Below are 14,541 nucleotides of genomic sequence, written 5' to 3' on the forward strand. Positions count from 1 at the left end.
GGACCCGGCGCCATTTTTCAACTGGAAGACTGCAATGAAAAGGCTGCAATGACAAGTCTGCACTGCAAGGCTTCACTGACAAGGCTACACTGACAAGGCTACACTGACAAGGCTACACTGACAAGGCTACACTGACAAGGCTACACTGACAAAGCTGCAAATGACACTGACAAGACTACAAACGGACACTGATAAGGCTGCGTTGTTGGGCATTTAAATGTAAGTTTTTTCCTTAAACTTCCTTCCTAAAAGTTTTTTCCCCTAAAATTCCCTCCTAAACTTGCACATTTTTGGTATTTGAGGTGCGCAGCACTATTATAGCTGCAAGGCTGCTTGAATTACTTCTTCTAGAAAGCTGACAGTGTAGAGGAAATGTAAGGAAACTCTTGGCTGCTATACATACTGTCAATGGCAGCAAAAGAGTTAAATGTGAGTAAATGTGTTTTTTTTTGTGCAGACACTTATAAACATGCTTCGAAACTGAAGCATCTACTTTAGAATTTCCACAACACTGATTACTCAGAAAGTGAGCAACAGGAATACAATGTACATGTGTATTGTAAGAAAAACGAAAAAAAAAAAAAAAAAAAAACACTATAATGCTTCACATCTTACCTTTTGTCCTTAGGATGTTTTTTCAAAGCTTTGGATTTTTTGCTGGAATTTCTGCCATGGAAGCTGCAAAAATACAATAAAGATGTCAGCAGAGGAAATAGGTATGAAACTGGTACCATGATTATAACTCCTGATTAATCAAACACTAGATAAAAAGAGACATCGTGTATAATCATCAACCTATATGCAAGCAGCATGTAATGTACAAATAGAGAACACAGACACATTTTTTCAAAAAAAAATAATATGTTATAAAATAATGTAATAATTTTTTTTTTATTACAGCTTACCTGTATTATACCTGGATTATAGCCTACCGTCAGGTGTTGACACTGGTAAACCCTAATTAAGGAAGTTTACTCCCCTATATAACCTCTCCTCCTTCCAGGAGCACATCAGTATTTGTAGCAAAGCAATATACTTGTATCCCAAAAGAGGGGCGGGACCTCTGTGTCCCATGATTTACTCCAAGAAAAGGATTTTACAGGTAAGTTGTAAAAAAAATCCTATTTTATTTATCATACATCATGGGACACAGAGCCTTAAGTATTTACTTAATGGGACGTCCCACAGCAATGCCACAGGAAAACAACCCGCAGGGTACACCCAGACTTGAGGATTTATACTGCTGCTTGCAGAACACTGCGCCCAAAGGCGATATCCTCATACCTCCTTACATCCACCTGATAAAATTTTGTGGATGTATGCACTGAAGACCAAGTTGCGGCCTTACAGATCTGAGCCATGGAGGCCTGATGACGCACTGCCCAAGAAGCCCTAACTGACCTAACAGAATGCGCCTTAACTTGAAACAGGGGAATCTTACCCCTCAAATCACAAGTTTGAATTATCACTTGCCAAATCCACTTAGCAACAGTGGATTTCGATGCTGCCTGTCCTTCCTGAGGACCTTCCAGCAGAATAAATAAGACATCAGTCTTACGTTTTCTTTAAATAGATTTTCACTGCTCTCACCACATCAAGACAATGTAGTGACCTTTCTTCCCTGGAACATGGTTTTGAAAAAAAACTATGGCAGGATAATATCTTGGTTCAGGTGAAAACCTGAAATTACTTTTGGCAAAAAGCCTGGACGAGGGCATAACACCACTCTGTCCTCATGAAAAATCAAATATGGCTCTTTACAAGAAAGAGCAGCCAGTTCTGAAACCCTCCTTGCTGAGGATATAGCAACCGAAAATACCAACTTCCTTGTCAGAAGGACTAGAGGAATCTGTTGTATTGGTTCAAATGGCTGTTTTTGTAACACAGACAAAACTAAGTTTAAGTCCCAAGGGTTCAAGGGAGATTTGACGGGCGGATTAAGCTGTGTCACTGAGACTTGGCCCTTAATAGTACTTATGGCCAATTTCATTTCTACCCCTAATTGTAGAAAGACAAGAATTCTGTCTATGATATATCTCCGAGTCAGCCCTTGGATTCACACCAGGAAATATAAGCCTTCCAGACTCTATAATATATATAGTTCTTGAAGCTGGCTTCCTAGCATTAATCAGGGTAGAGATAACTGACCCACGTTTAGAATTGGGTTTCAATAGCCAAGCCCTTAAATTTAGAGACCGTAAGGAAGGCTGGAATATCGGTCCCTGAGAGAGCTGGCCGTAGTGGGAGGGACCATGGGCCCTCCACAGCCATCTTTACGATTTCTGCGTACCATGACCTTCTGGGTCATGCTGGTGCCACCAGAATTATCGGCTTTCTTTCCAGCTTCATCCTGCAAAGAAGTTGAGGCAGCAACTGAATAGGGGGGGAATGTATAGATCAGTGAGAACTGATTCCATGGAGTCACGAACGCATCCGTCCCGCATGCAAATGGATCCCTTGTCCTGGCCACAAAGTTGTCTAACTTCGTGTTGAACCTGGATGCTAGAAGATCCACGTCCGGAGTCCCCAATCTTTGGCAAACAGACCGAAATATGTCGGGGTGAAGAGACCATTCCCCTGGGAATAACTGTTGGCGACTTAAGTAGTCCGCCTGCCAATTCTCTACTCCCTGAATGAAGATTGCAGAAAGGCATGGAACATTCCTTTCTGCCCAAGTTAGAATATGGTTCACCTCTCTCTGCGCTGAGAGACTTTTGGTGCCCCCTTGGTGATTGATATAGGCCACAGCTGAGGCATTGTCGGATTGAATCCTGACAGGACAATCCCGTAACCTGAAAGTCCAGGCCTTTAGAGCCAGACGTACTGCCCGAATTTCTAGGATACTGATGAGCAAGGTTCTTTCGGTTCTTAACCACTGTCCCCGGACAGTTGTCTTTTCTAGTACTGCTCCCCAGCCTGAAAGGCGGGTATCCCTCACCACTTTCCAGATGACTGGTCTGAAGGGTTTTCCTTTCAGCAGATTCTGGGTTAATGACCACAAGTGAGGCTTTGGGCCACTCTTGGGGACAGCCGCATTGGCAAGTCTACAGATTGAACTGTTTTGTTTTAAGCAGACAGGATACTGTTCTGCAACAGTCTTGAATGGAACTGGGCATAGGGAACTGCTTTGAATGAAGCTACCATGGTTCCTAGCAACCTCATGCAGAGGCGAATGGAGTTGATTTTTGTTTGAGGCAAGAACACTCTTTCCTGGGCTGTGTCTATGATTAGACCCAAGTACTCCAGCCTTTTTAGCGGTATTAGGGAGGATTTCTCTAGGTTGAGGATCCAACCCAAACTCTTCAGATAATTGGTTGTAGTGTGTACGTTTTGCTCCAAACGAGTCACTGATTGATCTATAAGTAATAGATCATTTAGGTACGCTACGACTGTTATGCCCTGTGCCCTTAACCTGGCTAGAGGTGGGGTCAGCACTTTGTGAACACCCGAGGTGCTGTGGCTAGCCCGAAGGGCAGGGCTACAAATTGAAAATGCTGTTGTTCAAACTCGAACCGCAGAAATTTTTGATGAGCACGAAATATAGGGACTTGCAGATATGCATCCCTGATGTCGATTGACACCAGAAGTTCTCTTCCTAGAAGGATAGAAATTACCGACCTGATTGTCTCTATGCGAACGGAGCGGATCTTCAGGAATTGATTTAGCTTTCTTAGATCTAGAATGGGTCTGAGATCTCCATTTGGTTTTGGAACCATGAAAAGATTTGAATAAAACCCCCGACCTTGCTCCTTGGTGGGGATCTGTAAGATCACCCCTTGAGATATTAATCGGTCTAATGCCTGAAACAGAGATTGTTTTTTCTCTGGATCTTTGGGAACACTTGATCTTAGGAAATGAGACAGTGGAAAGTCCCGAAATTCCAGTTTGTATCCCCGCGTTACTGTGGAGATGACCCATTTGTCCTGAATTTCCTTTTTCCAGACTTCTGAAAACTGCAGAAGTCTTCCCCCCGCCTTGGTGAGGGGGGTTGCCTCTTCATGATGAGGCTTTAGGATTCTGTTTTGCAGACCTTTTACCCCATGGCTTCTTTTGAGACTGGGTCTGACCCTGAGTTTTTCCTCTAGAGTCTGATGGCGGAGGCCGTCGCCACTGCCTAGAGGCGAAGGCCCCTGGCGCAGGGGAAAGAGTCCTTTTAAATAAAGGACGTTTATATTTTCTCTTGACTGGTACTTTTCCCAGCAGAAATTGTCTTGATATATTTATCCAAGTCTTCTCCAAATAGTCGCTCCCCATGAAAGCTGACCAATTTTTTCAACCACAGGGTTCTGCGCATATGTACAAGCATAAGTGTGAGGCAGGATGCCTGGTGAATAGAGTCTTTAATGGCATCTATGGCAAAACATAATGCCTTAGGTAGTTCAGCCAAATCTTGAGCTAGTTGTGTAGAAAGCTCTCTAAGGGCCTGTTTGAATTGGTCCTTTAGGGATTGGCAGACGCCCATCGCGGCGATTGCAGGCTGGGTGACGGCACCTGCTATGGAAAAAGCAGACTTTAGCAGGGATTTCAACTCCTTATCTGTTGGATCTTTAAGCATCTGTGCATTGTCTACAGGACAAGTTAAGTTATTATTTACATTAGAAATCGCAGCGTCAATTGCTGGTACTTTCCATTTTTTGGAGAATTTCTCCTCCAGAGGATAGAGAATTGAGAACCTCTTAGGAGGGAGAATATGTTTATCCGGTTTATCCCATTCCGAAAAAATAAGCTGTTCAAGTAATGCATGCGCAGGAACGCATGCAAAGGATTGGAAGGTTTTAAGGAACCTAAGGATGAGGCCACGTTTTCATGAGACTCTGTTAGAGGCAGCATGAAAGAGGGACGGACCCATCTCTGTAAGAGTTTGTATCAGCAATTTTTCAGATTCAGACGCTGAAAAAGGTAGAAGAATTATCGGTAAGCTCTTCTTGATTGAGGGTAAAACCTCACTGTGTGCCCACTGTTCCCCTTGTAAAGCTGAAGCGGGGGGAGGGGGACCTAGTACGTTTCCTATCAGTTTGAATGGAGGATGCGATTAAAGCCGCTAGTCTTTCTTCCAGACCCTGGAGTGAGGAGGAAAGGGTTTCTTCAGTCACGTATGCAGGTGCTGAGATGTGAGAGGCAGCTGCACCAAGAATTTGCTCTAATGGCTCACCCTGAGTTGCCATAATTGGTAGTTCAGGCGAGGAAGACAGCGTGGAAATACAGCTTGAAATCCCAATACCTGGGGGTGAAACCTTTACTTTTTTGTCTTTTGTGGTGTCTTTTTTGGCAGGCATAGTCCTAAAGTGGGGTTCCACCCAAAAAACAAAAATACCTGTAAAAATTCTAAAAAAAAAACCAAAAAAACATTTGGATATTTTTTTTTTTCACTTACCTCTAAATGCCTGTTGCTAGGTGGTCCCTCGTAGTCTGCCTGTTCCTTTGCCTGGGCTGGTGACATCACTTCCCCCCAGGCACAGGAAGGGCTCCGCTCTGCTCCCTCCCTCCTGTCAATCATCTGGGACCCAATGCAGGTCCCAGGTGATTGAGCGGCCAATCACGGCGCGCGGCGCCGCTCGTGCATGCGCAGTGGGTGCCAGGCTGTGAAGCCACAGCCCGGCGCCCACAGTTGAAATGCCGGTGCCGACGAGCGGAGGGGGGGGACCAGCGGGGCTTCGATCCCCCGCATCGCTGGACCCAGGGACAGGTAAGTGTCCAATTAAAAGTCAGCAGCTGCAGTATTTGTAGCTGCTGACTTTTAATTTTTTTTTTTTTTTGACGGCCCCCCTGGGTGGAACTCCTCTTAAGTACAAAAACAGAAGCGCTATACACAATCGCTGAAAATAGTCAATACTTTTAAAATTGCTATACAGTTCAGCTTAGTGCTGGAAAAGGGTGTCCTTCCTGAATCAAGAAATGCCAGTTTTGCAACCCACACGTGTCCCACAGCTCATGTGTCCCTGTGTGCAGGCAGCTTGTTTCCTCCTCATCAGCAGAGGAGAGGCTGACACAGCTGTATTTATCTGCTATTAGCCTGCCGTTCGTCCGTGAACGATGGCACCTGCATTAGGCCCTGCCCCCTCCGAAAAAATCCTGCCCCTTTTTTATTTAAAATGTTTCCGGCTCCCGAGCGTGGCATTTTTCGGGTCCCAGACGCAACACGAGGGGGGGGCGTCAGAGCCTACTGCAGTGAAGCATAGACATGTGTAGAAAATACAGCCACAGTAACAAACTTTCAGCGGTATAATAGCAGGACCCTCTGTCTCCCCCACGGCGGGGAGAGCGCTGCTGTCCCCCTAACCCTCTGGTCCCATCAGGGGAAGAAAAAACACATATTTTGCAGCTTTTCCTACCTTGCAAAAAATCTGCTTCCACACGCTGTACAGCCAGACACGGAACTGAGCAAACAGTGAAAGACAACCGAGTAAGGTATGTGCATAGACTCTGATCTAGTGGAGATTTTAAGGCATGACAACATCTTTCCTTAAATGAAATGTATAGATGTTTTTAATATCTAAGTCTCTCTTTCCTTACCTTGTCCTCGCCGCAAGATTTTGCTGATTTAACAGAAAATCCAGCTTTCACCCATCACGGCGCGTTACATTTAACAAACCTTCAGAGACTGGGTCCGTTAAAACGGGGCCCAACTGCCTTGGGCCTTGTATAGCACCCCATATCAGGAAGCTTGAGGTAATATAACAAGGCCTAAGCCCTGGGTTCCAGCCCTACTAAGAGAGGCATTACAGGCAAAACCTTGTGCTTCGGATACGAGGTCCCAAGTATCATCCATTTTAGGCCTCAGTGTCACTTCTGGATGGATCTGGTTTCTTTTTAAGGAGGAATTTAAATCCAGCAGGGATCCCTCCTGGAGCTCCCCAGAGCACTTCTTCACTCGTGACCAACACCTTAGACATTGGCGAAAAAACTGATGTTCTCCTGGAAGGAGGAAGGGTTATATAGGGGAGTAAACTTCCTTAATTAGGGTTTACCAGTGTCAACACCTGACGGTAGGCTATAACCCATTAAAGTAAATACTTAAGGCTCTGTGTCCCATGATGTATGATAAAGAAATACATTTTTACCACTGTACTTTCAGAATGAAACATTTATTCTCTACTCACCTCAGCATGTGGCTAGTGTAAGCTTTATTGCAGCTGGTACTGAACTTGCATTTGCTGCAGTGGACATAAGTGTGGTAATGACCCTCAAAATCCACCACTTGACGATGACATTCGATGCATTTATGTAACCCAGGAATGTACCTGAATACAACAAACACAATCAGCCTAATCCATATTGCTCAGGTTTCATATTACAAGCAATACTAATAAGGTGGATAAATTATAGCAATCCAAATATGGTACAATATAGTTGTTTACCCTAAAGCCATGTACACACTACTAGTCTGGGTTGGATGAAAAAAAAAACCTGACAGCTCTGGTCGGAGCCGCTGCACTAACAATCCAATGTTAGTACAGCGATCTCCCCTGCTGTTCTATTGTGTTCTCACAGGGGGACGGCCCCCTGCCAGAACACTCCATTGGCTAAGAGCGCTGATCGGAAGCTGGTTGGCTGCTGGTTTTCCAGCATTCTCATCTGACAGAAGCTGGCCAAACGCCCGACTTCTGTCGGAATGGTTGCCATACACACGGGCCGAACGTCGCCCAGTTTTTATTGAACCGGCCGACGTTGCCCGATATTCGGCCTGTGTGTACTAGGCATAATAAACGGCATCTGTTGAACTGTCATGCTGGAAAACCAGCATTCGATCAGTGCGTGCAGCAGGGCTGATCAGTGAGAGAGGAGCCCCCACTGTCCGAATAAAGATACAGCCAGAGAGGTCCCAGCATCAACATTGCTTGTGTTGATGCGGGGATCTGGGATTTTTTTTTTTTTCTTTTTGTTCAACCAGTGAGTTGTGTGTATATACCCTGCTTTAGTTATTAGTGTAATGCAAGTTACAAAATATTCTAATATATTTGACAAAATTTACAAATGTTTACAGATGCTTCTTTCTAAACAATAGATGACCAGAAACGTGAATGAAAATCTGGCCTATGATATCCATTTTAGGACCTTCCTTCTACTTAAACCTCCCCAGATCCTACTTGGTAGAGAGACTGCTGACGCTGCCATAATGTGAACTTCAAGCCAAAGTGATTTTATATGGACTTTTCTCTAGGACTAAAAAGACTATCTTTTTATCTTGGTTATCATTCCATTCCTATTGTAATTTTTTGCAGTTGCATTCTTGCCCTCCTTTTCTTGCGTTTGGGTACGTTTAGGGTGTTAAAGTGTCACTAAACACACATCATAAAAAACTATCAATAAATGCTGTGTTACATGGTGTTCATATTTGTTTTCTGTATTCTGCCCCGTCCCCAATTCAACTATGGATTTTGCAGCTGTGGTGGCTCTGCACATGCTCAGTTTTCACTGAGTTTCTATGCTGAGCATTTCCTTTCTATCACATCTGAGCAGCCCATATCACTACAGACTCACATGAGGGCATCTACACAGTGGTAAATGACAGCCCACTTCCTCCCTCCTTCTCCATGCCCACGAACCAGCTAAACACAATGGGTACGGGATATTACATGTAGATTGATGGAGGCTTCACCTCCTTCTTATTCTATGATGCAGGTTGGAGGGGCGTGACACAGCCTGTGACCGGCAGAAATCCGCCCTTATCATGTTATTGCCACAAAATAAAAAAGATTTAATTTCAAATAAATATTTGTATGACAATTAAAAACAGTTTATTGATATTATTTATTTATTTTACTCTGTATCCCAAAGGCTGTTTTTTATGCTGAACATGTGACCAGCAGCAGAGGACTAGAAGCTCCTCCTGCGTAAGTTTTCCTTCAGACAGGCTGGGAAATATCTGGGTCATGTGACAGCTGTAGATTGATTAGGAAAGAGGTAGTTGGAGGTTTCTTTTATTAAAATAATGACAGTGCCATTATCCACATACATAAATAGAAGGGACAATGTATATTAAACAGTGTCTGTCTAGTCTATTCCCTGTAAAATCCTTTTTAGTTGCTTCAAACCTCCCACATCTCTACTAAGAAAGTCACCCATGGTTCAGCCTGACATATCGAGAGACTCTACAATGAAGCAGAGCACCTGTTTTATTTCTATTTATGCACTAAATCCAAGACAATCCTTAAATGAACAAGTTTAACTTTAGTAGCCAATACACTAGTAAGGCAACAGACAGGCCAGAGAATGTCTTCAATGATGCCTCCATCACAACAATATCATAATTTATAAAGCTGGAATTGCACTTTACATTACAGATCATTTAAACTGCTTCTGTAAAGCCTGGCACCTCCAAAACTACTCTTTTTTTATTTTAGGTAAATTATGTTTAATAAAATTTTTTGCAGTGTAATATAGACCATGCTACTCAATGAAATTAGTAAACCAGAATGTAATCATTCACCCCAAACTAATAACATATTTCAATGCTGACCATATCTTTTAATGACAGTATTAGGGCTCGTTTACACTTGCTTGGAAATGTGACAAGACAAGACAAAATTTTTTTAAAGCACTGAGAGCCAAAGCATCTCTCAGTAAATAAAATTGTTACCTTACAGTCCTGTTCACACTGTTGCGTTTGCTTCAAAAATTATACCCCATGTCGCTTTCTTTGTGCTTCAAAGCATCTCCAAAGCCTCCAAGTCTATCCAAAGCCAGAGAAGTCTATCAACGCTCGCTAACAGCACCTGCAGCATTTGAGGGGCATTTGTTTAGAGTTAGCTTTGTTTTGTTTTGGAGGTATAAGATATCCCAGGATACACTGGGAAACCAACAAGCAACCAGAAAGACATTATCAGCAGTCACTTCCGGTTCATGTGTATATATTCTGGAGTGTCTGGTGCAGACATCACATCTGGTGTGCAGCATGGAACAGCAAGTAAGGTAAGCTGGGTCCAGACTGGAGCGAAGCAACTAGCAGACGGCACATGTGGTGCACAACGTGGGAACGCTATAGCAGAAGGTGAGCGGAACCAAATAGATAGGACTGAGTGGCGGAGGATCAGCAGAGCTGGGGAACCAGAGCAGGAGAAACTAGCAGATGTCACACGTGGTGAGCAGCATGGGAGCAATATAACAGGAGGTGAGCAGGGACGGGGGAGAGAAAGGACTGAGTGGCGGAGAATCAGGTGAGCTGGGGGAATAAGGCAAGGGAAACTAGCACGTCACACATGGGTTGCAGCATGGGAGCAATATAGACGGATGTTAGCAGGGACTGGAGAGAGAGATTAGGATCAGCAAAACAGAGGATCAGCAGAGCCTGAGGGTTACTACTGAGTGGGAAATCAGCAGAGCTGGCGGTTATTACGGAGTGGGGGATCAGCAGAGTTGGGGGTTACTACTGAGTGAGGCATTAAAGAACTGGGGGTTCTACTGAGCCAGGGATCTGCTGAACAAGGGTACTACTGAGCTGGGGATCTGCTGAGTGGGAGTAATAAAGATCTGGGGATCTGCTGAACAGGCGTACTAATGAGTTGGGGGTACTACTGAGCCTCTTTAAAACAAATAGAAAATCGACATACACACGGCATTGCCAAGCTTCATTAAAGCTTCAAAAAAAAGCATCAAAAGCACATAAAAAAATGCATGTTGTAGGCGCTTTAATGTGTGGTAAAGTCACAGCAAGTGTAAATGAGCCCTTAGAGATTCCTTTGTTTTAACCTTTGGAACGCTAAAGGTTTTGCAGTATATAAAGTGACAATGAACAAAAAGCAATAAGGAAAAAAAAAAGCACAAAATTAAACACATAAAAATTCCCAGTGTCTGACACAAAAAATATGTGCAAATAACCTCCCTAGTACTTGAGAATGGAAGAACATCTGGCTGGACATATGCTCTGTTAGCATACTAACTACAAAAATTTGATCACAAACTTATATTAAGATGGCAAAGTAAAAAGAAACAGTTAAGTACATTTGGTCGCCTTGCCCCCAGTCGATAGGTTTTGCTCTAGTCTCCAATAAACACATATAGGATCTGATCCTTGTGTGACTCTTTTACAGAAACACATAAGCCTCAATGCAACCCCCCCCCCCCCCCCCCCAAGCTGAAACAGGCAGCGAAATGGGGTATTCACATGCCGCAATCACAATGCTTTGCGCCCGACATATAGCAAATCGGCAGAAGTTTACCAAACATATAGCAATCGGCAAAAATGGGGTTAAAACAGGCGTTAAAAAAAAACGTTGCATCACTTCCTCACCACCTGTCAGTAGCCTCTGAAGCACAATCTGACTGCGAATTGGGCTTTAGAGGAAAGGGAGCGCACGTCTAAATCTACACTTGTCCTGGTGTGTTAGATTTGTGAGTTGAGCCTATAGTCACAAAAAACCTGAATACAAAATGCCACACTTTAGTGCATTGCCAACCAAGCAAATATCAGAAAAAAAAAAATATCACAGAGGACTGCATCTTGCAGAGCTAAAGCAGACATAATCATGTTTACAATTTAATGGAGGTCAATTTAATTTAATGCATTGAAAAAACAGCATCTTGTTTTTTTTTCATGGTAGAAAGTTTAAAATGTATAAGAGAGAAGTGCAAGTTTACAAAAAACAAACATACATACTCACCTAGATAGCTGCAGCATCAATCCGGTGCTGCAACTGTCCCCCGCTAGCTCTATACCAAGAACTAAGCAATTAAAGAACGCTGAATGCTCAGTTCTTGGGTCTGCTCTGAGCACAGAGTGGCGACTGTCAGTCACTGGCTCTTAGCTCTGCTCCTCGAGTGTTCACTTGAGTGTTGGACTGTGGAGAGGGTTGGTGGAGGGCACAGAGCCTGGCCATGCAGAGCTTTGGCCCGCTTTGGTCATACTTCTTCTTTCAAAAAATAATTTTATTTTAAGTCATGCTCATCTGTTCTATTGATTTATGTGAAATGTAATATTACGTCTACTTTATCAGTATATAATCCCATGATAACAAAGGCCTGCTGTCATTAAACAGCAGTGGAACATGAGGGACAATATAAGAAAGTCCACGGTACCTCCTTTTCTCAACTCTTTTCTGCCATCTTTCTTATTAACCCCTTCCTGCCGACAGTAAGCATATATGCGGCCTCACTGGACTGAGCTTTTTCCCGTGGAGCCACATATATGCGTATCTGTCTTGTGCTGGGAGCACGGCACACAGCTCACTCCCAGCACAGAGTCCAGGGTCTCACCGGGAGCCTAGGGTCCCCATACTGATTCCGGGTCACTTGATCACCGTGATAGCCTCTGATTGGCTATAACAGTCATCAGTCACTGTGAAGCCCGTCCCTGTGTTTTCTTTCTCTCTGAGTGGAAGGGAGAGATACACTGTACTCCTCTTGCAGGGAGAAATTATTAAACACAACTGTGTGTATAAAAGAAAAAAAGAAAAAACAGCTAGATCAAGGCTTGATCTAGGTCAGTGTCAGGGTTAGTGTTTGGGTCAACTAAGGATCAAAAGTCAAGGTCAGGGTCAAAAGTCACGGTCAGTATATTTTGGTCAAGATTTTAAATAAATTTAAACATTTTCTAAATTGGCATCAGTATGTTTTAGGTAGGATTAAAAAAAAGCAAAATGTGTACTTTTGTTTCTGGGTTTTACTATGGGTACAAACAACAGCTAACATACACATATGTGATATCGCTGTGATCGTCGGGAGCAGGAGAATTTATCTCGGGTTGTTCTTTGGTGGTAGGTTGTGGTAGTAGCAAAAAATATACAGCTACATTTTTAAAATATATATTTTTTTATCCATTATTATTTACCACCAAATGAAAGCCCAATCTGTCCTGAAAATAAACAAGGTACAGTATAATCCACCTGGATGAACAAAGTGGTTGTGATGATATGTATGGTTTTACCAGCAGGGGTTACCTTTTACACCTTTTCTGGATTCAGGTTTCTTTTCTGGCCCTGCTATCTTGAAATCCATTACTTCACTTGAATACACACTGCTTGAAGTGCTATACAATAGCCTCCAGGAAAAAAAAACACCCTCACCCTGTAATGTTATTCCCATAATTTCATTACAAGTTCTTGGCTCAATTCTCCTAACTTTGCCTGAAGTAGAAGATTTGACCATGAACAGGTGTGTTACAGAATACTGAATAAGAAAATTATTTAAGCAAATATTTGAAAAGGTAAATCAAAATATGTGACTCATTGGCATACACCTCTTAGGCCTCTTTCACACGGACTGTCCGTTCAGGTCCGCCTGTCAGTTTTTTAGGCGGCCCTGAACGGACACTCCATGGAGGTCTATGGAGCGTCGGATGTCAGCGGTGAAATGTCCGCTGACATCCGAGCCGTTCCGATCCGAAAAAGTGTAACGGAGGAAAAACCTACTTTTCCATCCGTTTTTCTACGGTCCGTCATCACCCGATCCCCCATAGGGGAGAGCGGCGCTCTGACAGGCCCAACTCTGCATGGTGTGCAGCGACGGACCTGTCATTTTCTTGCTCAGCGGGGATCGGTGGAGCGATCCTCGCTGAGCAATCGGATGTCCCCGGGCGGATCATCACTGATCCGCCCCATGTGAAAGATCCCTTACAGTAGAAAGATTATTAAAACTTGTTCCAAAACAGCACACTGCTAATCTAGAGATCTGTGCTAATAAAGACCTTGCTTTAAAAAATGAAAAAATAATTACCTTATATTTCGCAATGCTGTATTGGTCATCTTGATTCTTTTTGTAGTGTTTGAAGTCGCAGACTTCTTTGGAGGTGATTTAGGTTTAGGTGACAGTGTGTTTACTTTGGGTGGAGAAGCCTGATTGTTCTTAGGAGTAAAAGTCTTGAGTTTAGGAATTGGCTGAGGTGCTGTTAAAGGCAGGAACTGGGTGGGTGGCCTGGGTGGAGTGGAGGGAGGATTAATCGGAGTAGAGGGAGGAATAATGGGAGTGGAAGGGGGACTTATAGGAGTGGAGGGAGGATTTCTGGGAATGGATGGAGGACTTCTAGGAGAAGAGGGAGGATTTCTAGGAGAAGAGGGAGGATTTCTAGGAGAAGAGGGAGGATTTCTAGGAGAGGAAGGAAGATTCCTGGGAGAGGAAGGAGGATTTCTGGGAGAGGAAGGAGGATTTCTGGGAGAGGACTGAGGGTTTCTCGGAGTGGATGGTGGATTTCTTGGAGTGGAAGTGGTAGGTGAGGAATCAGACTCTGTATTTCCTCCAGAAGATGCTCGGATTGTGACCTGAACACACACAAAAAAAAGAAAAAAGTTTTTAAAAAAAACTATAGCATGTGATATGACATACTATTACACTAAAGGTTTGGGAGCTCATATTATCCTTAAAGAAGAAGTCAAGTCAAAGCTCGTTTGGCTGTGCTTCTCCTATGGATTACAGGAGTGCAGTTCATTTTGCACTCCTGTGACCCGTTTTCAGCAAAGAGTGGGCTGAAGTCCATTATCTGCTAATGTCACAGAAGTCAGTCCAGGCATCGCATCATCGCTACAATAAAGTCTGGATCCGCCAGGTGCCTGGACTGACACCTGGCTCAGGCTCTCAGCGCTGAGAGCCTGAGCCGGCCGCAACCACCCC

The 14,541-nt window shown here is 43.6% G+C and overlaps 1 protein-coding gene across 2 annotated transcripts in view; it reads right to left on the bottom strand.

Moving 5' to 3' along the window:
* The window catches only part of ZNF280D (zinc finger protein 280D), a 153,529-nt gene that overhangs the window by 39,359 nt on the left and 99,629 nt on the right, over positions 1-14,541 (bottom strand). For both annotated transcript variants that reach the window (XM_073618781.1, XM_073618782.1), the window contains 3 exons: positions 13,651-14,192; positions 7,101-7,241; positions 616-678 (listed from right to left, as the gene is read on the bottom strand). In XM_073618781.1, coding sequence (XP_073474882.1) covers positions 616-678; positions 7,101-7,241; positions 13,651-14,192 — 746 coding nt within the window. The remainder of the gene's footprint in view (positions 1-615; positions 679-7,100; positions 7,242-13,650; positions 14,193-14,541) is intronic.

The sequence above is a fragment of the Aquarana catesbeiana genome, linkage group LG03 (genome assembly GCF_042186555.1).
Source record: "Aquarana catesbeiana isolate 2022-GZ linkage group LG03, ASM4218655v1, whole genome shotgun sequence".
Lineage (NCBI taxonomy): Eukaryota > Metazoa > Chordata > Amphibia > Anura > Ranidae > Aquarana > Aquarana catesbeiana.